At 41.6% G+C, this 23,627-nt stretch overlaps 1 protein-coding gene across 11 annotated transcripts in view; it reads right to left on the bottom strand.

Annotated features, from left to right (window-relative positions):
- Positions 1-14,191: 14,191 nt before the first annotated feature.
- Positions 14,192-23,627, bottom strand: part of SGCE (sarcoglycan epsilon) — a 56,202-nt gene continuing 46,766 nt past the window's right edge. For 10 of the 11 annotated variants that reach the window (XM_034760466.1, XM_034760463.1, XM_034760476.1 and 7 more), the window contains 3 exons: positions 18,863-18,906; positions 18,048-18,082; positions 14,192-14,495 (listed from right to left, as the gene is read on the bottom strand). In XM_034760466.1, coding sequence (XP_034616357.1) covers positions 14,445-14,495; positions 18,048-18,082; positions 18,863-18,906 — 130 coding nt within the window. In that variant the 3' untranslated portion in view covers positions 14,192-14,444. The remainder of the gene's footprint in view (positions 14,496-18,047; positions 18,083-18,862; positions 18,907-23,627) is intronic. The other variant, XM_034760464.1, reaches the window with a different exon arrangement.

Here is a 23,627-nt window from a genome sequence, read left to right on the forward strand (position 1 = left end):
GGAGCATCAGTTACTCAGGGGTTCTTTGTTATCGTTTTCTTATTGTTTAAACCTAGATCGGTGGTAACTTATTAGTATGCCTAGCCAAAGTCACAGGTTCAGGTTATAGGGCACCCTCCAAAGTAATTCCCTACCCACTATTAATTCAGCTAATTCCCAGCTAAGGGAAAATGTTCACCCTCACAAACAGCAGAAGTAACAGGACTGTGCGTATGGTTACAAGGGGGGGGTGGAGAGAGAAGGAATCCTCCACAGCAAGCCAAAGTGTGACAGTGTGGTTGTGCTTCCTCCACAGCAAGCTTCTACTGTAGCTTGCTGTGGAGGAGTCACTACTGTAGCCTCAGGGATTCAGCAACCCTCACATGTGCAGGGGCCTAGCTAGGGTTGCCAACTTTCTAATAGTAGAAAACCGAACACCCTTGCCCTGCCTCGGCCCTTCTCTGAGGCCTCACTCCCCACTCACTCCATCCCCTGTCGCTCTGCCACTTACTCTCTACCACCCTCACTCACTCATTTTCAGCAGGCTGGGGCAGGGGATTGGGGTGCAGAGGGGGTGGGGAGGGCAGGAGGGGGCTCCAGCTGAAGCAAGGGGTTGGGGTGTGGGAGGTGGTACGGGCTCTGCACTGGGTGTGCGGGGTTCAAGGTGCAGGAGGGAGCTCTGGGCTGGGGCAGGGGGCTGGCGTGTGGGAGGGTGTGTGGGGTGGGGGAGGGGGCTCAAGGCTGGGGCAGGGGGTTGGGATGCAGGAGGTGGGGAGGGGTGCAGGCTCTGGGTGGTGCTTACCTCAGGCGGTTCCCAGGAGGCGACCGGCATGTCTGTCCAGCTCTTAGACACAGGTGTGACCAGGAGGCTCTGCGCAGCGTGCGCTGCCCCCACCTGCAAGCATGCCCCCGCAGCTCCCTTTGGTCATGGTTCCCGGCCAATGTGAGCTGTGGAGCTGGCACTCAGGGAAGGGGCAGCGTGCAGAGCCCCCGTGGCTGCCCCTGTGCTTAGGAGCTGGTGGGACATGCCAGCCACTTCTGGGAGCCATGCAGAGCCAGTTAGGGAGCAGGGGCAGCAGCAAGCTCGTGCCTGGGACGGCAAACCGCGAGAGGGCAGCCTGCTGGTTGCTGGCCTTCGCACAGCACCGGCGGACCTCCCGCAGGCATGCCGCCGAATCCGCATGGCCAGTGGACCGCCCACAGGCGTGCTGACAAAAGCCGCCTGACTGCTGTGCTTGGGGTGGTAAAAAACATAGAGCTGCTTGCGCTGCCAACAGGACTTTTAACAGCCTAATCAGTGGTGCTGACTGGAGCTGCAAGGGTGCCTTTTCGACCAGGTGTTCCAGTCGAAAACTGGACACCTGGCAACTTTAGGCCTAACTGATGAATTAGTGTAAATCCACTAGGCCCACCCCCAAAACCTTCTTCTATGGCTGTACAAAAGAAACTCCAGTAGAGCATGGATCCACAACACATGGGGGATGCAGGCCCCTTATCTCAGTTCCAGCATTTCTCTTCCAAGTGTGTGGTAGTTTAGAAGCTAAAAACTGAGATGAAATGCAGAATGAAAGCATAAAGGAATATTCTTCATATCAGGATGGCAGAGTCAAGCAACTCCTTCTGAAACAAATAGTATTAGAATGGGAAGGTAACTATATCAGTTAATTGCAATATCGACCAGGGCATCTCTTCCACTCAAAGGAAAAAAACCCAGCAGGATCAGCTCAGTTTCTTTGAACCTATGACATCAGGCATCATTACCTTCTTTGAGATCCATTGTTGGCCATAGCAATTACCATAGCACTGGAATCTATGTAGGCATCATGACTCAATAAAAACAGTAACCAAAATCCTGTAGGTAAATTAAGTATTTACCTGCTGAATTTATTGCAGAAACTGTTGTTTCATATATCTAAAAAAGAACACCCTTAAAACCCTCTGATCATTTAAGTTGCTGCACTTCAACCTCACTGTAATGATACAATGGAGTTTCAGTTCTTCCCTCTTGGATCTTAATCATATGATCAAAATAGGGCTGTGAATTTACATGCTAACACTTTTAACTATCCCCAATGTGGTGTTCAATTTATCTTTATTTAGCTACACTTTTGTGAGTCCATATTTCTAATCCAGCTGTAATATGTAAATAAAGAAATATCGGGTTCACGTGAGATGGGATAAACTTGTCTAAAATGAATGATGCTTTTTACAAAAAGGACAGTAAAGAGGTGTGCTGATACCAAACCATTAACATCATCAGACCCTTTTCAGACTATAGAAAGTTCATTTGTTATAGACTTGTCATTTATGATCTTCAACTGACAACAGATATGTAATAATCTTGGGAATTCACTTACATTTCCCAGTGCTATTATGTATAATTAGTGCTTTCTGGTTCCTATATCTAAATGTATTTTTTTTATTTCAGTTGAACTGATAATATTCAACAATCAGTAGAAAAAGGCAACTTTCAGTATAGAAACAAAACAGACTAATTTCACAAGATCTATTAATATATTTCTATTTAGTTTCATACCGAATTGGAAATTAGAAATTTCGAGTCATTAAATCTGTGCCATATAAAAGTTGTATTGACACTTTATGTATTGAAAATTTGTCATAGAAGCCCCAGTGCAGCTAGAAGTCCATTGACAGTCCTCCATATTACCAGAAAAGGAGTACATTGTTCAGCCATTAACTCATTTAACCCAATCAAATTACCAGAGTTCTGGGGTGATAGGGAAGTGGTGACTCAGACAAGCAGAGAATGCCACTGGCAGTCCTTAGTCACAACTCTACACATAGGCGGCTTTAGGGCGAAGTTTGTTCTCTGCAAAACAGCAGATACAGAGCTTGGAGCTCATATCCTCCTGAGGTGACAGAAGCAGGCCTTTTTAGGCATAGCGCTGTTCTCCCCAATCCAGGGAAAAGGGGACTGAAAAGGAACCTTAAACACAAACTACCTTTTCGATATCTATCTGGCTACTGCTCCTGCCTGGTCACCCAACTTAGCAGTCAAAATAAAATAAAGATTCACAGATTGACCTGTGGGTCATGGAATGTCAGAACTCTTTTTGATAATGACCAAAGACCAGAACAAAGAATAGCCTCTATTGCCAAAACACTGAAGTGATATAATACATCATTCCTGCATTGAAATCAGACTTGCTGATGAATCCCACCCTGAGGACATGGGAGCAGGCTACACCTGCTACTGGAATGACAAGGACAAGCCAAAACAGTCAAGAGTAGGTTTCACCATATGGTCTGACGTTGCCCACAAGCTTGACTCGTTCTCTAAGGGAGTCAATGATCAATTCTAGTGAGGCCGAGTGGCCTCCCTCCAAGCAGGAGAGCGAGGGACCATTACACTCCCCTTGGAGGGCGGAACCTAGATCGCCCCACCCCCCTCACCAGAAGTACTGGGGCATGGCTGGAAGTATAACGGGCAGGCCCTGCAGCACAGTTGGGGCAGAGCCTGCAGAGGAGAAGGACGGTCCGCCTGTTCTGCAGTGTCCCAGAGGGTAACCTACGTCTGGGTGTTCCCGATCCCCAGATGCCGACAAGGACTGTCCCAGAGTGCCTGCTGCTGTGTACCCCGAGGAGCCAGAAGAAGCCTAAGACCACAGGTACCGAACCCTAGGGAGGCAGGAAGTGGCCCAGGGGCAGCCACGGAGCAGCCGGCTGCAGAGCCAGGTGTGGTTCAGTCGGTGTGTTTCGGCTGGATTCCCGCCAACGCAGGGGCAGCCAGTCCTGCCCCTGCCAGGGCCCTGGCCTGGGATGCAGTGGAGTAGGGTGGGCCCACATCCCCTTGCCACCCCACGCTGGGGTGGCTGACTCCCTACACTGTGCAGGGAAGCTCTAGCCCTGAAGAAGGAGTCTCCCTTACCAGCTCCCTTATAGACTGTTTGCTTTGCTGGCTGCCTGACCCTCCTCAAGCCCAGCTCCCAGCTCAGTTATAGACTGTTTAAGGGCTGACAGCTTGAGCCGCCCAAACCCAGGCTAAAGCCTGACTGTGACTATTGGTCGCTCAGCCCTATTGTGGGCTCTTGGCTGTCCTGCAGACTCTGGTCCTGGCCAGACAGGACCGGACTGAGTGGCCTCCCTTCCCACGGGAGAGCGAGGGACCATTACACTGACTTATACTGCTCCTCCTAAACTTGTCTAGAGACCAGTACGCCACCATTATCATTGCCTATGTGCTGACAGTGACTCGTACAGATGAGGTCAAGGAAGCTTTTTATGAAGACCTCAGCAAGGCCATTAAACAGGTGCCATACCAGGACAAACTTATTGTCCTTCAAGACTTTAATGCTCGTGTGAGAGCCGACTCTGACACATGGAGCAGGGTGCTAGGCCATCACAGCATTGGACAGTCAAACTCCAACAGCCAACTACTTCTTTCCCAGTGGGCCAAGTTCAATCTCACTATTACCAACATAATCTTTCAACAGGCCAACAACAATAAAACAACATAGATGGTTTGAGGTGTTGGTCTTATGACGTGCTCTCTTCTGCAGAGACCTCACATGCCACTTCTCAAAAGCGGATAGAGACTCATAGCACAGATCTCTCTGTCTGGGTCTGTCAAGTGTAACGAGTTCTCAGATTTTAATGTCTGCATGCTTTGAGATTGGCCTTTATGGTGTCTTTATATCTGAGGATGGGTCAACACTGAATGGGTTCCTGTGCTGAGTTGGCGGTAGAGCAGCACTTTCCATATACGGGAAATCTCCATGTGGATCACGTGTCTGCCCTAGTGAAGTTGGATTTGCTGCTTCAAAGACTTCAGTGTTGGAGATCCGGTCCTGCCAGTTAATGTTGCAAATGGATCTTAAGCAGTGAAGGTGGAAGCTCCGCAGCTGTTGGATGTGGCATCAGTACAGCATCCGTGTCTCACAGCCGTAGAGGAGTGAGGTGAGTACAACAGCACAGTAAATTTTTATCTGGGTGCTGAAGCAGACTCCAGGCTCTCTCCAGGGATGTGCTTCATGCCCACCTGTCTTCCAGCATCAGATGAACATATTAGATGCCTTACGTGCCTGGGAGAAGGCATCCTCCTAGGAGTTCTGTTTGTTGGACTTTCACACCCAGAGCATGTATAGACAGGCAGACCAGACTACAGGTGCTTCTGCTTAAAGAAGAAGCTCTTGCTGCTAGACCATCTGATTCCAGAGGGTCATCAGATATGAAGACCAAGAGGCTTATTTCAGTGCTGATGGCTTCTTCCAGCAAGGCTAAGTTGTCTAAGGGTTCCAAGTCATCAGGATCTTTGTTAATGATGGCTCCTGATCCTTCAGTTAAAGCTGTGAAGACTTTGGGGCACAGTTGGTAGAAAAGGGCCAACTGCCTGTTAAGGAACCTAAAACCATTTCAGTTCTGAAAAGAAGTAGCTGAAGGAGAAGACTGCAACTGTTAGCAGTGCCAGATCCCATATGTCAGACTTATCCGATCTATCCAATTCTGATATAGCCTCTACGGTTCTGACTTTGAAATCCAAATCAGTTGTGTTCCACTTCGAAGTCCAGAGTTGTGGAGATGAGTATTTCTCTGGAACTCTCCAGGCCTGTGGCATTGGTTCTGTCCTCCTCTCCTATTCTGGGACCATCGTTGGATCTGAAAAGGATGCTAACAGAGGTGCCTGATATGCACCTTACTGCGTATGACCATGCCTCTGATCCGACTGATAGGAAGTTAGCAATGAGGAAGACCGTCTTCTTTAATTCTGCAATCTGCTGCTAAGATTCCTGTATGGTATCTCCAGGCAGATATTTCTCACCATTACTCTCTCTTCACCTATGGTTCTGTTGCTGTCTCCCTTGTGGTCCACGGCAGTTTCAAGATTGGATACTCCTTTACAGGAAGAACTAAGAAACCTGATTCATCCCAGGTAATGCCTCTTTATCCTTTTGCTCCTCCTCCTTTGGGTATGTTTCTGGATCTCAGCTACTGGAAAGACTGGCAAAACTGGTCTTCAAGGCCCTGTTGGGTTCCACCACAGAAGTTTTTGGATCATCCTCCTTATTGGAGTAAACACCTCCTTTCAATTCATAAGGATCTTGTGGTTCAACGTCCCTGTATCCAGTTTCTCTGCATCCAGACAATTCTGCCTGCTAAATTATTTCTGAAAAAGAGGCTGAGGAGATAGATCCTCTTTTTGAGCAGGAACAAATGGATACTGACTTTGATATTGATTTGTCACCTAATGAACATGTGAGTGTAGTTTCTGCTTCCTCTCCTTCTGGGGTTGCTTTGTAATTCCATTGTGATGCTTTATGGAATATGGGTGACCATTTATAATACTATCAATACCAATATTACAAAATTGCAATGAATCTTATACCAGATATGCCATGTAAGGTATCAGTGGAAAGGGTATGATTTGCTAAATATGCTGAACTTGTTTATATTTATGTATCATTTTTGTATCATGAGTTATAAATATGTGTGGTATATTAATATCTCAAACTTGTGCTATGTATCTGGGTGACACCCCCAGACAGATTGGCATCAGCACTATCCAGTCTGCTTGGTGGCCCATCAAGGATAATCAGCTGTACAATTAACCCATTGAAAGAAGCCAGGAGCTATGCCTATGAATCACCAGGACATGTAGGGATATGCCTAGGGACCGGGGACTCTAAGTACTTTCCATGCCCATGTGCTGTGAGCTTGTGTTTGGGACAAAGGATATAAAAGCCACATGGAAAAAGATATAAAAAGGCAGTTGCAACACCTCCATTTTGTCTTCAATCCTGCTTCTCATCTCTGGAGAAACTTCTCTATAAACCTGAAACTTTGAACAAAGGACTGATAGACCCATCCAAGCTTTCCAGAGGGACTTTACAAGCCAGCAAACGCACCAATGCTGCTAAGAATCTGATATGTATGTATGATATATATGTATGTATCTGATTGCTTTGACCATATAACAACTCTTTTTCTTTTATAATAAAACCTTAGTTTTACAAACTAAAGGCTTCGCTGGCAGCGTGGTATTTTGGCTAAGATCCAAACTAGTATTGATCTGGTAATGTGGCTGGCCCTTTGGGGATTAGAAGAACATTTTGCATAGTGAATAGAGTTTTAAGTAACTTCTCACTTTACTGGACCTATTTGATTGGGAGCCAGAGACTGGAATGCAATAAAGGGGGCTGTGTGGATAATAACTTTTTTTCCCCCTTGATAACCATTGCGGGGGATCAGGAGCACAATTTATGACTGGTTGGTGAACCTAACTACTGTGTTAACCACCAGTTTTGGGGGAATCTGCTCTCCTTTTTGCAGCCTGCCCTGACATTGGCATTTTCAGGGTGGGCTAAACCAGGCACCTGGGGTCACAGCCGTGATCGTGTAGACTGCATGGAAGCCACATTGAACTTATCTAAGTTAGCTGTGAAGGGAAGCCTCCCATCCAGTATTTGACATTATTGGGGCTACCTTCACAAATAGGATGTTGCTCCCTATCCTAGACATATTTTGCAGCATGTTGAGACTGTTTGATGAACTTCTGCTTCTTGTCAGCTTATTTCCAAGAAAGCAAACTGCAACAGATTCCCCATGAGGGATTTTATTTCTTTTTGACACATCTGCCAAATTTGTTGATTGTGGCTACTGCCAGTAACAGGTTTAGCTCTGGCCAACCTCACTCCACTCCTGCTGAGAGAGAGGGATGGAAAATGATACACTTGGGAGAAAAGTTCTTACCTTCTTCTCTGGGAATTAGAGTGGCTAATTACTAGGCAATAAAGGTCCATTTACCAATTCCACCCATGGCAAAAGTTTGATTTCTTTGTCCAAGATTTGCCAGATGATAAAAGAAGGCTGGTTAATGCTATTTTGACAGAATGAAGTGTTGCAAAGCATGTCCTCAGCATTGTTTGACGCTTCAGACTCTTCCCCCAGAGCATTGGTATTTTCAGTTACCTTGAGGAAGCATGCTTGGCTTCTTTCCTCTTCTCTGGCTGTGGACACTAGAATCAAGGTGGAAGATCTCCCCATTGAAGGGAAAGTCTTTTCAACAGTAAGACTGATACATTGTTGGAAAAATTAAAGGAAACTAGATCCATTGCTCCTTCGCTATATTGTTATCCCTGGATCAGAAAGAAATCTTCTACTCCTTTTTGATATCGGAGGCAATATTACCCTCAGTCATCTGCTTATTTTTTCCTCAAATCAGAGACATCAGCAACTGCAACAGCAACCTCCATCTTCATTCCAGACTCAGCATAAAAAGAGGTCTTTCAGTTCCAGATATAAGTTGAACAGATCTGCTCTCCTTCTTCATCTTCCATGAACACCAGGCCTCAAATTTGATGTGAGGATCGAGAGTTGTGGATCAATCAGCAAGAATTCATCCATCCTTTTATTTCGGGACAGGCAATTCATCAGTAGATGGAGGCTGATTACATTGGACTTATGGGTACTAGAAATAGTAGAGAGAGGCTATACTATTCAGTTCAATTCCCCTTCTCTTTTTAGGGAATCTTCTCCATGAGGTTATTCTACATACAGAAGAACACAAGCTGCTCCAGACAGGAGCTGTCAAGGAGGTACCAAAACTTCTGTGGGGTCAGGTGTTCTATTCAAGATACTTCCTGGTACAGGAACAAAGATGTTTTAGATTTAAGAAAACTGAACAGATACAAAACCGGAACGTCTGAACGTATATTAACTCTGGTCTCCATAACTCCCTCGCTTACAGTTATGGATTAGTTCTCCACTCTCTATTTAAAGGATACTTATTTTCATATCTCTGTCCGACACAGTCATAGAAAATATCTGCATTTAATGGTGGAGGGGATGCCATTTCCAGTACAAGGTGCTCCCATTTGGGCTGTCCACAACACCAAGAATCTTTTCAAAGTGCCTTTCTGTGATAACAGCACATCTAAGAAAACAGGGTATTTTTGCTTACCTATATTTGGACAATTGGTTGCTAAAGCTGCTGAACTCAAGGATCTGTTACTTCAGATCATGTTTACAATCTCCCTCCTTTTGGATCTGGGTCTGCTTCTCAATATAAAAAAAAATGAAATAAACTCAAAAAAATTGTATAGGTTCTATTTTGGACTCAGTAGCACAGAAAGCTTTTCTTCCGGAGAACAGGTTTCTAAAAATTGAGCAAGTGGTTTTGCCCATTCAAACCTGCCAATTCTAGAAAATGAACGTCTTCCTGGGTTTCATGGATTTGATGGCAGTTATCACTTACATAACTCCTCCCTTTGCTTGTCTCAGCATTGGATGTCTCAAGTCTAAACACCCAATCAGGATAGTCTTCAAACATTTGTCACCATGCCACAAGATGTTCTAAATTCACTACAGCAGTGGACAGACAGATCAAATGTTCTCAGAGGCATCCTCTTCAATCCCTCCTCACCATTGCTCACAATAATGCCAAGTGCAGCCAATAGTGGATGGGGAATCCATTTAAGTTGGTTTACACTCTGGGGTCACTGGGCTTTTCAAGAAAAGAGCTTGCATGTAAATGTTTGGAATTAAGCCATTCATTTGGCCCGCAGATCTTTACTTCCTCATACAAAAGGGAAGGTTGTTCAGGTAGCAGTGGACAATACATATGTATTATGTGAACAAACATGGGGTCCTCTTTTCATGTATGTGCCAAAACCCTAAGATTATGGAACTGGTGCATTCTTCATGAGATCTATCCAGTGGCCCAGCATTTGGCTGGGGAGAGCAACATGCTCACAGATTGTCTCAGTAGGGACTGTTCTCAGATGCACAAATGGTCCCTGAAGGATCAAGTAGCACAAGATCTCTCCAGTTGGGGTCAGCCCAATGTAGACCCGTTTGCTGTAAGGTTCAACAAAAAGCGTCTCTTCTCTTCAAGAATGGGCAGGGACAGTCAGTCCATCTCAGACACCTTGCTTTTGCACTGGGAAAGGGACTGTATGTATGCTTCCTCCCCTTTTCCATTAATTCGGAAAGTGATTTAAAAGATTAGTTAGGACAAGGCAAAAATGATATTGATTACCCCAGTTGGGCTGAGATAGCAGAAGTATATGGACCTGCTTCAGCTATCAAATGGTTTTTACATGCATCTTCCTCTGTCTCCAAATCTCTTGTCACAGCAACAAAGAAGCATTCTTTATCCAGATCATCAGTCTCTTCAGCTGACTGCTTGGGCTATTGGACTTTGACTAGTCTTAAACACTCATGTTCCTTATTGGTACAGAATATACTGCTGACTTGTAGAAAACCGTCTACTAAAAAGTGTTTCTATTTAAAACGGTCTAGATTTGTTTCTTGGATTTAGTAGGTTCCCCCCCCCCCCCCGAAAACCTCATGCTAAAAAGGGGAGTCTGTGTTACATGCTTTAGTTGCTAGAAGGGTTCTTATATATTATTTAAATAGAACTCAACGTTTTAGGAGGTCATGTGGATTGTTTCTTATGCTAAGAAAAATAGGGGTCAGTGGGCGTGTCTGCTCAGATTATTTCCAGGTGGTTTAAACAAAACAGAAATTCCTGTGTGTTATGTTTTATGGTGTCATTCTACTAGAACTGTAGCAGCATCTTTCACTTGCCTTAAATATGTTCCTATTAGGAAAATGTGCAAAGCTGCTACTTGGAAGTGAGAGCTCACATTCACTAAATGTTATACACTGGACCTAGCTTCACGAGTGGATGCCACATTTGGCAGAGCGGTGCTTCAATCATTATTTAATTAAGACTCTGTTCCCACCTCCTGGGTTTTCAGCACAGCTTGTCAAACTAGCTATAAGTGGAAATATGCAGAGCCACTCGAAGACCCGAATAAGATTGGTTATTGTAACTGGAGTTGTTCTTCAAAATGACTCTGCATATTCCCACTTCCCACCCACCTTACCCTCTCTCTCAAAGTCCTATTATGATCTCTCTGCGTTAGCATTGGAAGGAACTGAAGCAGTAGAGAGTGCACCACCCCCTTATATAGCCTCATCCTCTGAATGTCTGGAAATGCTGAGGGGAGGATTAGGAGGGCGCTGCTTGGAGAAGGTTCTATTGTTTGGCACCAGCAGGCAGCGCAATACCCTTAAGCGTGAATATACAGTCATCTTGAAGAATTCTGGTTACAAATAAGCAACCTTAATTTATTATTACCCAGCTCCTTTTCCTGAACTATTCTAGAGAGCAATAAAACCCATTGAATTGTACCTTTTCTCTTTAGCCTCTATCAATGAATGTTAAAGCTAGTCTGTCAACTCATGTTCTGGATATTTCTGAGGCAGAATGAGGGGAAGCCTCAGTTGAGGAAATATGTAAAATCACTTGTAACAGGGCTTGGAAGGCTGGGCGGCCTGGAGTCTAAATGGAGTCTAAATCCACTGTCCTGGGCTACTTCCTGCCAGTGTCTCTTCAGTTTGGGGCATGGCCCCTCTAGTCCGGTTCACTGGGTGGCTCACCTCCCATAGCGCCACTTGTGGATGTTGGACTGTGCCCTGCTGAGATCCCAGGCTCCTTCGGGTGGGGCAGCTGCAAGTTAGTGAGGCCGAGCCCCACAATGTAACCTCAGTTACCTCAGGTGCCAGAGGTTCCTAGGTCTCCACTGCAGTCTCCCTTGGCTGGAGAGACAGTGTTTACGCCCAGGTGGCTGCCTTGATTGGCTGGCTCCTACCTCTTCACCAGTCAGCCCCAAACTGAGCCAGGTTCTTTCCTTTTCTCCCTGCTCCAGGCCTGGAATTAGCTGCAGGTATACCAGGACAGGGCTAGCTGGGCACAAAGGTTCTCTTTAATCCCTGGTGTGCTGGCAGGCAGATTCTCTGCTTCATCACATGATTCTTAATCATTTATTTCCCAGGTATTAGTAGTTGAAATATTATTGATGCTTGTGGATGTGGCATTTGGTCATCTTGTTCTTTAGAGCAGTGGTTCTCAATCAGGGGCATATGTACCCCTAAGGATACGCAGGTTCTTCCCGTGGGTATAGCAACTCATCTAGATCAGTGGTTCTCAACCAGGGGTCCGGGCAGGTTTCAGGGGGTCCTCCAAGCAGGGCCAGCATTATACTAGTTGGGGCCCAGGGCAGAAAGCCGAAGGCCCCCCCCCCCACATTGGGCTGAAGCCCAGGGCCCTGAGTCCTGTCTCTTGGGGCTGAAGCCAAAGCCTGAGCAACTTAACTTGCTACCTGCTAACTTTGGCCCTAGCTTTTATATGCAGAAAACCAGTTGTTGTGGCACAGGTGGGCCGTGGAGTTTTTATATCATGTTGGGGGGGCCTCAGAAAGAAAAAGATTGAGAACTTCGATCTAGATATCTGCCTAGTTTTTTACAATAGGCTACATTAAAAGCACTAGTGAAGTAAGTACAAACTAAAATTTAATACAGACAATGACTTGTTTATACTGCTCTATATACTATACACTGACATGTAAGTACAATATTTATATTCCAATTGATTTATTTTATAATTCTATGGTAAAAATAAGAAAGTCACCTATTTGTCAGTAATACTGTGCTGTGACACTTGTATCTTTTTGTCTGGTTTTGTAAGCAAGTAGTTTTTAAATGAGGTGAAAGTTGGGAGTATGCAAGACAAATCAGACTCCCGAAAGGGGTACAGTAGTCTGGAAAGGTTGAGAGCCCCTGCTTTGGAGAACACACTTATATTGTGAGGAAAAGACTCTTGGTGCCATCCAGAGCTCACCAGTTTGAGTTCTCAGGCCTTGTTACAACTTTCCCACAAAGTGGCAGATGCCACTAATACACTGGGTTTTGGACATGTCACACCAGCTCAGTAGGCTATTTACAATTTGCACTGTACTTATAGACTAAAGAAATATAGTTGCTCAGAATCCAAAGGCCGTCCGATGATAGTAGTTTTAAAGCATGTACCGTTTTGTACCTCAAGTTCAAAGAGTCCTATGAAAGTTGAATTGCGAGCCTTAACTTGTGTAACAGCAAAACAAAAATACAGATCCTGGAAAAACAAAGCACAAATACGAGTTAAAAGCAGAGTATCCGCTCCAGCGTCATGATCCTGCCAATTCAATGGGGATCCGCTATGTTGACCTCTTTGCCAGATGACAGCAGGAGTTTTGAAGGTTTGTGTCAACCATATTTGAATGGAGATTATAGAAATTAATAAAATATTCAGGAAAATGTTACCTAGGAGATTAGAAAGATATTCTGGTAAATATATATTTATATGCACGGAGACATAAATTTAGATCCTTTTAATAAACCCACAGATTTTTAAAAGTACCTTGTTGCATGGATGAATGCCTCTAAGTCATTACATTTTACCAGGTAAAGCAAATAAGTAGTAGAGAGAAATATTAATTGCCAGAAATATTATTTGAGAGACTGAGTTACTCTGAGTTGTATTGTGTATTGGTATTCTGACAATTTTTAAGTTTTGTTAAAAAATTATTTTTAAAAGACAGCACACTGAGTATATAAAATAGCCATTTATGCCTTAAACTACACTGTTACGTTAGAAAATACATCACCAAAATGATTAATTTTTGTGTTTAAAAAACATACATACATACAAGAGAAAAATACTTAAATTTTGGCACGACATGGACTAAACATGGTTTGTTTAAAGAAATGGATTTCTCCGTGCTGTGATCTATTATCTATGTTCTTCTAAAATGCATGGATTAGTGGATAGCCAGATTGTTGAATACTTTGTCCTGCAAAACCTGTGTACTGATAAACTTGACAATGATGATAAAGTATTGTAGAGTAGTGGAAACTAATTTTTCAACATTTTAGCCTCTTTAAAACAGCTATCTAGGTTTTTATAATTGTGCTTTTCACTAGAATATCTGTGTGTCTAGATAATAAAAATGCTACTTTAGATTTAATAAAGCCTCAATATATCCCGCAAACTTCAGTCTTGCTCCAGTATGAAAGTGAGAAGGAATAATGCATCACATGTGGGAGGTGCTTTAGAAATGTCAGACATGATTATATTTCAGATTCGCAAAGATGTGATGCTGGTAAGGCAAGTGTACCATCCTACCAACAAAATGTCAGCACATCTTCCTCAAATGGTAATGCTAAGGACTTTCTGGCTTAGCAGAGATCCATTGATTTTTTGAGCTAATTTTTCCACTATTTCCTAGATCAATTCTTTCTAAATCAAACATTAAAAAAACTAAATTTCTATAGAAATGAGTCTAAAAATCTTTGAATCTGGCTGTTACTTTGAAAGAACTCACTTTTTCCTTAGAATTCTCAGTTGATCATAAAGACAGTGAGAAGAAACTTTGATATTTATTAATATGTTTATTTTAAAGATAGTTTCCTTAATGTAACAAATATAAAAAGTTATCAGTGTTTTACAAATTGTCAAAAATGTCCAAAGTACAAAAAAGATACGATACACTAGTTAAATGGAAATGATTGTACAATCTGGCACTGAAGTACTTAATACTGTGGGCATGCACACTGTACACCAGAAAAGCGCATGCATTATTTGCACAAATAAGGAAATAAGACATGATTACTGCATTATCTGATTACAAATTCATTGCTTCTGTCAATTTTCTTTCTTCAGGGATACCATTTACCTGTAAATAAATAAGAAAATATATAATCCATTAATGGTTACAGCCCCTCTTAGAATACAGAACTATATTGTCACCATTATAAATAGGAATTGCGTATCCTTTCCCTAAGCCTCAAGAACTCAAAGTATGCATTAGAACTGTCAGCAACTCAAGCCTATGGCCACCCAACTGTCCATGTTTGATGTAAAGTATGACAACTTCAGACTTTTTTTTTTTTTCCCAGATTCTTCCAAACCTGAATCCAAATCCAAATATGTCTCCCTGTTTAGAATTCCAGTATTTAGACAGGCCTGTCTATGCTTTTAGCTTGTTTGGACTAAGCAAGTATGGTAGATGTGAATAACAACTCTTTTTTTGATGTAAGGATGACCACGCTATCTGAAATCCACTCACTTTGAAGATACTTTCCATCTCCTAGACCAAAGAATTTTTGGGTAGAGGGGTAGGGAAGAATCAATGTGACTGTGAATCTATCCCTCTAGAATCATAGGACTGGAAGGCACCTCTAGAGGTCATCTAGTCCAATCTCCTGCACTCATGGCAGGACTAAATATTATCTAGACCATCCCTGACAGGTGTCTGTCTAACTTGTTTTTAACCATCTCCAATTATGGAGATTCCACAACCTCCCTATGCAATTTATTCCAGTGTTTAACCACCCTGACAGGAAGTTTTTCCTAATGTCTAACCTAAACCTCCCTTGCTGCAAATTAAGCCCATTGCTTTTTTGTCCTATCCTCCGAGGTTAAGAAGAACAATTTTTCTCCCTCCTCCTCCTCCTCCTCCTCTTTTCCAGACTAAACAAACCCAATTTTTTCAATCGTCCCTCACAGGTCCTAGACCTTTAATCATTTTTGTTGCTCTTCTCCGGACTTTTTGTCCACAACTTTCCTGAAATGTGGTGCTCAGAACTGGACACAATACTCCAGCTGAGGCCTAATTAGCATGGAGTAGAGTGGAAGAATGACTTCTCATGTCTTGCTTACTACTCCTGCTTAGGTAGGATGGGAAAGGGGGGATGGGAAGCCTGTTCATGGCCCTGTCCTGGGGCACAGAGGCTGGTCCTTACCAGTACTGAAATGAGGCCCTGGCAGACTGGCCTGGTAGGGAGCTGTGGTGCGCTGCAGTGGGAAGGGCTGTGCCTCTGCTGCTGAGGTAGGGGGTGTATTTCATGTGCTCTGGGCTGTGATGGCAACTCCCTCGCAGGGTCCCTGGAAGTGTGGCAAGGGGCAGGGGGCAGAGAAGCAAAGACCCTAAATCCCTTCCTCCCAAGAAGCCTCAAGCTAGCAGGGAGGGATAAGAAGCAGGGTAGAGGAGGCAGGGGCACTCTAAAAGTCTGATTCTCCTGGGTTTCTTTGTGTGGTTTTTAACTCTCAAACTCTTGAAAGCTAATAGGTACTGAAATCACTTGTATGTATGCCTGTGTCCCCCATATGTATGTGTATTATTGAAATATCACTAAAAATACCTTCCACTTTTCAATGCAATATAATGTATGAAGATTTTAATTTTTTTTAAATGTAGGCTTGCCCAAGGACAAAAATACAGTGCTCAGTGAAGTTTGTTGCTCACTGAGAACAAAGAAAATTTAGAGGGAATGTTGGTCCCTATGCTGAAGAACCTACCCAAAGCCCCTTTTTACAAATTGTGTAGAAAATGGGGGTATTTAATCTCTGAGGCACCTCTAACTGCTACAAAGAACATTTTTGTACAGTTCATTTTTGTTTATATAAACTGGCTACCTCTCAGACAATGCAACAACCTGAAACTTAGTATAAAGGGAGCTGAGCTCACGGTTATAGGAAAAGTAATATCTTTTAGTGGACCAACTTCTGTTGGTGAGAGAGAGAAGATTTTGAGCTATATACAGCTCCTCTTCACATCTGACATGAAGAAGAGCCCTGTGTAGCTGGAGAGCCTGTTGGTGAAAGAGACAAAAGTTGGTCCAATAAAAGATATTACCACACCCACCTCGTGTCTCTAATATCTTGGGATCAACATGGCTATGACAATGCAAAGTTATAGAAAATACATTTTTGAAAGGGTTTTTACACTTTTTCTAGAACATTCTCTATTTACTGTTGGGTAGTTTTACTAAAATAGTGTATTACAGAAAACAAGATAAAGGTGTAGGATTAACCATACGGAGGGTTGTAAAATGTATTTTTATATAATTTTTTGTTATGGGGTAGGGGGCAAATGTGCTGCTTTGTATTTCATGCCTTTGTTTGCATTGAGCATGTATTTAAAGTCCTGGGCATCCCTTTTTTTTTTTTTTTTTGCGGCACTACAGGGTCGACTGAAATCCCAATGGGAAAAAGACATGAGCCCAGAAATCTAACCTATGCCACCTGGCAACAATCCCTAAGGGACCATACAAAAGCTGGGGATAGCTGAAGTGCACTGAGCTCTGCCCTTCTCCCCAATGTGGCCTCTATGTTGGGGCTGGATGGAGGATGTGGCAGAGGAGCTAGGTACATGAGCTGACAGTTCTTCCACAATAGGAAAACTTATAGCTAGCCTGATGTGGCTATTTCCCTAAAAGAGGCAGGATGGAACACACCAGAACATCTGGCCCAAATAGACAGTCATGTGAGAGCTAACTTTGGAGACGTCAGAACAAGCACTTCTTATTTGGGGGAAAGGGAAGGAAGGGACATATAACAGCTTGTCAACAACCTCGAACCTGAATTGCAAAATGAAACACCTTTCTGATCAGATAAGCTAGGAGACATGATGGCAGATTACATTCCCATTGTATTGTCCCCTTCTGCTGCTAAACCTCTTTTGTTTCCCCTCAAATGAGCAAAAACTGGGATTTTCATCACCATTCATATTTACTAATAATTTACTAATATTTCACAGAAATTTTACCCTTAATTGCTAGAGATCTAAATTATGTGGCAGAAGTTGCCACGTAGAGTGCTTTCAGCGTCGAGGTGCAGAGGACATGGATGCTTCAGGTAGTCCGGTTTCTCCTTGAACACTGACATCCCCAGTGAGAATAGCAACTTCAGTAACTATTTCTATTCCTTCTATTTGCTGTGCCCAGCACTTTCATAATTCCAAAACATTTTATGGAAAGAATACCTGCCATTACATTTCAGTGAAATGGCAACACTGTATTGTTTCTAGTAAAAAATATTGAAGAAGGGGGACACATCATTTTCAAATGCTCTCAAAAAGAACAGTGAATGCTCTGCAAGTTTTTTCTGTCTAGAACTATGCACTTCAATCTGACCTTGTCTAAAACTTGGTTTCTTTTGAGTGGAAAATAGTTTGTTTGTTTGTTTGTTTTTAAGGCTGAATTGTGTGGTGTTTTTACAACTGACCAAAACACACTTTTCTCTGTGGGATGAGCTTCACTAAATTTAAACCATAAGCCTCAGGACAGAGATCCACTGTGCCACCTACCACTTTCTTAAAATTATCTGAAAACATAATTAAAAACCATTTAATGATATTGTGCAGAATTATCAAATTTTATACATGTGTTTTTAATTCTTAGATAACTAAAAAACACAAGGGCATAAACATCTATTATATACTTGCCTCAAATCTTTGAAATGTTGTCATACGAAATTCTCCTTTAATCCCCGAAAGCAGTAATGAAGAAGAAGAATTTTGAATGAAAACACCAAACAAGGGTTTCTTACATATAAGACAAACCTTTGTCTAAGAGGTGCACACACATCATGATACGTATAACTCTTGTTTCTGCTGTTGTGGATACTTTCCTTCCCATGAGCAATCTCAGACTTGGTTGTCCCTAGCATACCCACTGAATAACCCACCCATTTTGGCCACTATAGTTTCCTAGTATGATTCTTATCCTCTTTCCTACAAATGAGGTTTCTTTCTCAAATCAGAGATGCTAACTGAAGATAAGCAGCTGATGCCTCACATTTTTGCGCTCTAGACAGATGGAATTCATTCACTAAGGCCAATGGAAATTACATCATGGATTTAATTGTTCTGCCCAGAAATTCCCCGATCTCCATTGTTTATATCTGGTAAAAGCAAGATAAAAGTGCTACTTTATCACTCACTGTCCTTGACAGTAGCAAGAAGAAATTAGATGTGGCTAGTTGTTGGGGTGAGAGAGGCTAGTCTATGTAAGAAGATCTCTGTTTTAACTTCACTGGATCTGTGTTACTAGCCCCACTTGCATTGTAACCTTTTTGCCTACTCTCAAGCTGCCCCCTGCCAAACGTTTCCAATGATTTCTCCATGAAAACTGGAACTATAATTTTGCAACATCTTATTACATTTCAAAATTGCTTCCACAGGCCAAAGGTTGAGTAAGTATTGGGTGCTGATTGCTCCCCATTATCACCTGATCTTTCAGCATTTTTTTTTATACTGACCTGCAGTTTGCTGCTGTGGAATCTGAGTCTGATGTGGCAGGTTCCTAAAAATAATAATTTAACATCTTTAAAACATCTATATATTATGTACGCTGCACATCTATGAATACAATCATGGTATTTAAACTGTACACACATCATTCTTCTATGAGGCAATAACCTACTTTTCCCCAAGTGGATAAACCAAGTGACCAAAAGGCTAAGCAGTTCAACATGAGCAAGGAACTAGATTATTGCTAAAGCATGGTAGTACCGTATGATTCTCATTATGTAACCCATGTTCAAATAATAAATTACTAAGTGAAAAATGTAGCACAACAGAAGGAAGGTGAAGCAAACTGAATTCTAAAAATGTAGACACTTGAAATACAGAAATGTAAAGATAGACCAGTATAACTATAAGGGAAATTTCTTATTTTGGAAGAAAAGAGAAACTACTTTTTGGATTTTTTTTTTTTTTTGAAGTGGCTACTTGAGGAGGTTTTAAATGTTAGAAGTAGTAGAGCTGTCGATTAATTGCAGTTAACTCATGCAATTAATTCAAAAAATGAATCACAGTTTTAATCGCATAATTAAGCAATAGAATACCAAGTAAAATTTATTAAATATTTCTATATTTTCAAATATATTGATTTCAATTACAACACAGAATACAAAGTGTAAAGTGCTCACTTTATATTATTAGTTTTGATTACTAATATGTGCACTCTAAAAATGATAAACAAAAGAAATAGTATTTTTCAATTCACCTCATACGAGTGCTGTAGTGCAATCTTATCACGAAAGCGCAATTTACAAAGACTTAGATTTTTTTTTTGTTACATAACTGCACTCAAAAACAAACCAATGTAAAACTTTAGATCCTACAAGTCCACTCAGTCCTCCTCCTTGTTCAGCCAATTGCAAAGACAAACAAGTTTGTTTACATTTACGGGAGATATTGTAAATAATAAGCAGGCAGCATTGTCACCTGTAAGTGAGAAGAAGGCATTCGTACTTTTGTAGCCGGCATTGTAATGTATTTACATGCCAGATGTGCTAAACATTCATATGCCCCTTCATGCTTCGGCCACCATTCCAGAGCACATGCTTCCATGCTGGTGATACTCGTTAAAAAAAATGTATTAATTAAATTTGTGACTGAACTCTTTGGGGGAGAATTGTATGTCTCCAGCTCTGTTTTACCTGCATTCTGCCATATATTTCATGTTATATCAGTCTCGGATGATTACCCAGCACATGTTGTTCATTTTAAGAACACTTTCACTGCAGATTTGACAAAACGCAAAGACGGTACCAATGTGAGATTTCTAAAGATAGCTACAGCATCTGACCCAAGGTTTAAGAATTTGAAGTGCCTTCCAAAATCGGAGAGGGACTAGGTGTGGAACATGCTTTCAGAAGTCTTAAAAGAGCAACACTCTGATGCAGAAACTACAGAACCTGAATCACCAAAAAAGAAAATCAATCTTCTGCTGGTGGCATCTGACTCAGATGATGAAAATGAACATGCATTGTCCACACTGCTTTGGATTGTCATCGAGCAGAACCCATCATCAGCATGGATGCATGTCCTCTGGAATGGGGATTGAAGTATGAAGGGACTTATGAATCTTTAGAACATTTGGCACATAAATATCTCGTGACGCTGGCTACAACAGTGCCATATGAGCGTCTGTTCTCACTTTCGGGTGCCATTGTAAACAAGAAGCGAGCAGAATTATCTCCTGAAAATATAAATAAACAAACTTGTTTCTCTGAGCAACTGGCTGAACAAGAAGTAGGATTGAGTGGACTTGTAGGCGCTAAAGTTTTACATTGTTTTATTTTTGAATGCAGGTTTTTTTTACATAATTCTAGATTTGTAAATTCAACTTTCATTATAAAGAGATTGCGCTACGGTACTTGCAATAGGGGAATTTAAAAATTATTTCTTTTGTTTTTTACAGTGCAAATATTTATCAAAAATAAATATAAACTGAGTACTGTACACGTTGTATTGTGTGTTGTTATTGGTAGAAAACATCCAAAAACATCTAAATAAATGGTATTCTATTATTGTTTAACAGCGTGATTAATCGTGATTCATTTTTTTAATCACTTGACAGCCCTTGTTAGAAGTAGTCTTAGGAGATGTGGATTAGTGGTCAGAGTGCAGGTGAGGCAATTAAAGCTGCATTTATTTATTTCATTTATAACTAAAAGGAGAAAAAAAAGCATTTATCCTTGGCTCCAGTGTAACAAGAAATTTTGCTTTTAGCTGTTTTGAAAAACCTTGAAACACCTTGATAGAAACCGGCAGGAAAAAACCTCAGAGGGGGTTTAAAAACACTGTAAAATTCACTTCTCCCAATTTACATAATTAAGGTGGTGACAGTATCAGGACACTTTGATTTGCATAAAACAGTAATTAGTTCTAAGATTTAGGCTTTAGATAAGTAGAAATTAATATATAAATTTAGAGAGTGGAAAATTCCAGAAGTTTCCAGCAACTCAGGGGAAGGAGCTCTACCCAAGATGGCATTGGGGGAAGAGCTCTGTATCTAAAAATAGGTATGACATAATGGGGAGGAGCTAGAAAAGCTAGAAGCTGATTAGCTGAGATGAGCTGACCTTGAGAGAGCAACTAGTATATAAGGCCAACAGCTAGCAGGCTGAAAATGTGGGGGTTTTGGGGCTTGTGAAGATCAGAAGCCTCAAGCAGCAACCAGAACAACAGCAGCAGCTAAGACAACTGCAGCAGCATCTTAAGAAGATTCCAGAAAACAGTTACCCGGAAAAACAGCAGCAGCATTCTAAAGGTCACCCTGGCAACGACTTTCATAGCAGTGCAATTGGCAGCAATAGCCAGCAGCTGCCACTAAGCCTGCAGCAGCAGCAACCATCATCTCCAGGTGCTGCCACCATCATCTCCAGATACTGACAGAGCAGAAGGGCCCCTGAGACGAGTCAGAGGGAATTAAGAAGATAGAGTGTAAGTCTGATTTTACCAACTCCTGTTAAAGGGTTTTTGGGTTTGTCTGTCAAAGCTGGATGCCTGTGCTTCTGAATGAGATCTCCCCTGCCATTTTGTGACTGGCTGATCACCGCTCACAGGATGTTAAATATTAAATGATTAGATATTAAATGTTAGATGTTAAATGTTTAGTGTTAAGTAGTAATGTTAGTGTTTAATAAATGTTTTCTTTTTAATCTGTGAATATGATAATGGTTTCTCATGTGTGTATATAGAGGTCGCGTATACTACATTGTATTAAGTACGGTATTAGATTTTAACACTAAGACTAAAGCCTTTTTGTATGCAGGGTCCCTATATGCCTATTACATTTTAAATGCTACATAGACTAAGTCTCCTGTGTATTTTATTTTGTTGCACTGCTTTATTGTATAATTCTTAAATGTAATTCTATTGTGTTTTATTAAGTCCTGTTATCTTTTCTTGCTTTATTAAACTCTCTTTATTTTTTTTATTTCTGTTAAATAAATAAATCTTTTGTTTTTGAAGAATTTGTACTTGTGTGGGTCAATCCTTGAGCGGAAGGCTGTATCCCTGCCCTTTCAGGGGTTAGCTAAACTAGCTTGCTCTAGGGAGCCCTCTGCAGGTCGGAGACAGGCCCCCTGGTAACACCCTGGCAATTCCTTTAGGGCAGGCCACAACCTTGTTACCCTTTTGTTAAATTAGAACCGCTATCGTAGGCTAACATAATTGGTGGGCTTGTGCTCAAGGCGCTAAGAGCCCCACGCAAATTTGTAGGTAAAATAATTGGTGTCTAAAATTTAAAACACCAGAGCCCCAGTCATGAAAACACCAATACACATGCTTAACTTTACTCACATGAATAATCCCACTAAAGTCAAAGCAACTATTCATCTGAGTAAAATTAAACACGTGCATAAGCATTTGAAAGACCAAGGTCTAGGTCCATAAAGTTAGGCAGGGAAGTATCCTCTCACGGATAGAGGCAACTCCTTAAAAATGGCTAACACAACATATGGGGCATAAATATACTTTCACCACCCCACTTCAGTTGTTTTCAATTCATTAGATGCTGATATAAATGTACTTAACTAATCAGTTCTAATTTCTGATTATACTAGTTAGAAAAGCAAATGGAATGATACAGATAGTGCTTATCAAAATACGGAACTAAATATGTTTTAATTTAACAACTTGCTACTTTATGTGCAGAAGAAGCTGCCCTTCAAAATACAGGAAAGGCCACATAAGCTTGGACAAACTATGCAAACCCTAATTGGTCTGTTAATTGAGGTCTATTGTAAGCAGCCACATTTTGTGCCAGGTAAGGAAGAAGTGAGAACACTCTGTTTGTCAGCAGAAGCTAGGGTATATCTAGCATTGGACATGCCATATATATTTGCGATTAATATTTTCAGTATACTAAATCAAATCCACACAATTTCTGCATGCCTAATTGTAAAACTACAAGACAAAAACTTAGGTGCAGAAACCATCTTACATATAAAATACAGTATCTTAAAAGTTTTTTTTAACAGATGAGCTGTTTTCTGACTGACTATATCAAAAAGCAAATAGGGATACAGTTTTCCAATAATGGTAGAATAATTTCACTGCACAAAATCCATCAGTCACTATAAACATTTCCATCAGTCACTTAGTATAATGGGAACAAACTGTTTTGGTACTAGAGTATTGTGAAAGTATGAATGCTTCCTGCTTTAAAAACAAACACTGAGGCAAAGCCTTGGTATCTCCTTAGCATTCATCTATCAGCAGGAGCCCATT

The sequence above is a fragment of the Trachemys scripta genome, chromosome 2, assembly GCF_013100865.1.
Source record: "Trachemys scripta elegans isolate TJP31775 chromosome 2, CAS_Tse_1.0, whole genome shotgun sequence".
In the NCBI taxonomy this organism is placed as follows: Eukaryota; Metazoa; Chordata; order Testudines; family Emydidae; genus Trachemys; species Trachemys scripta.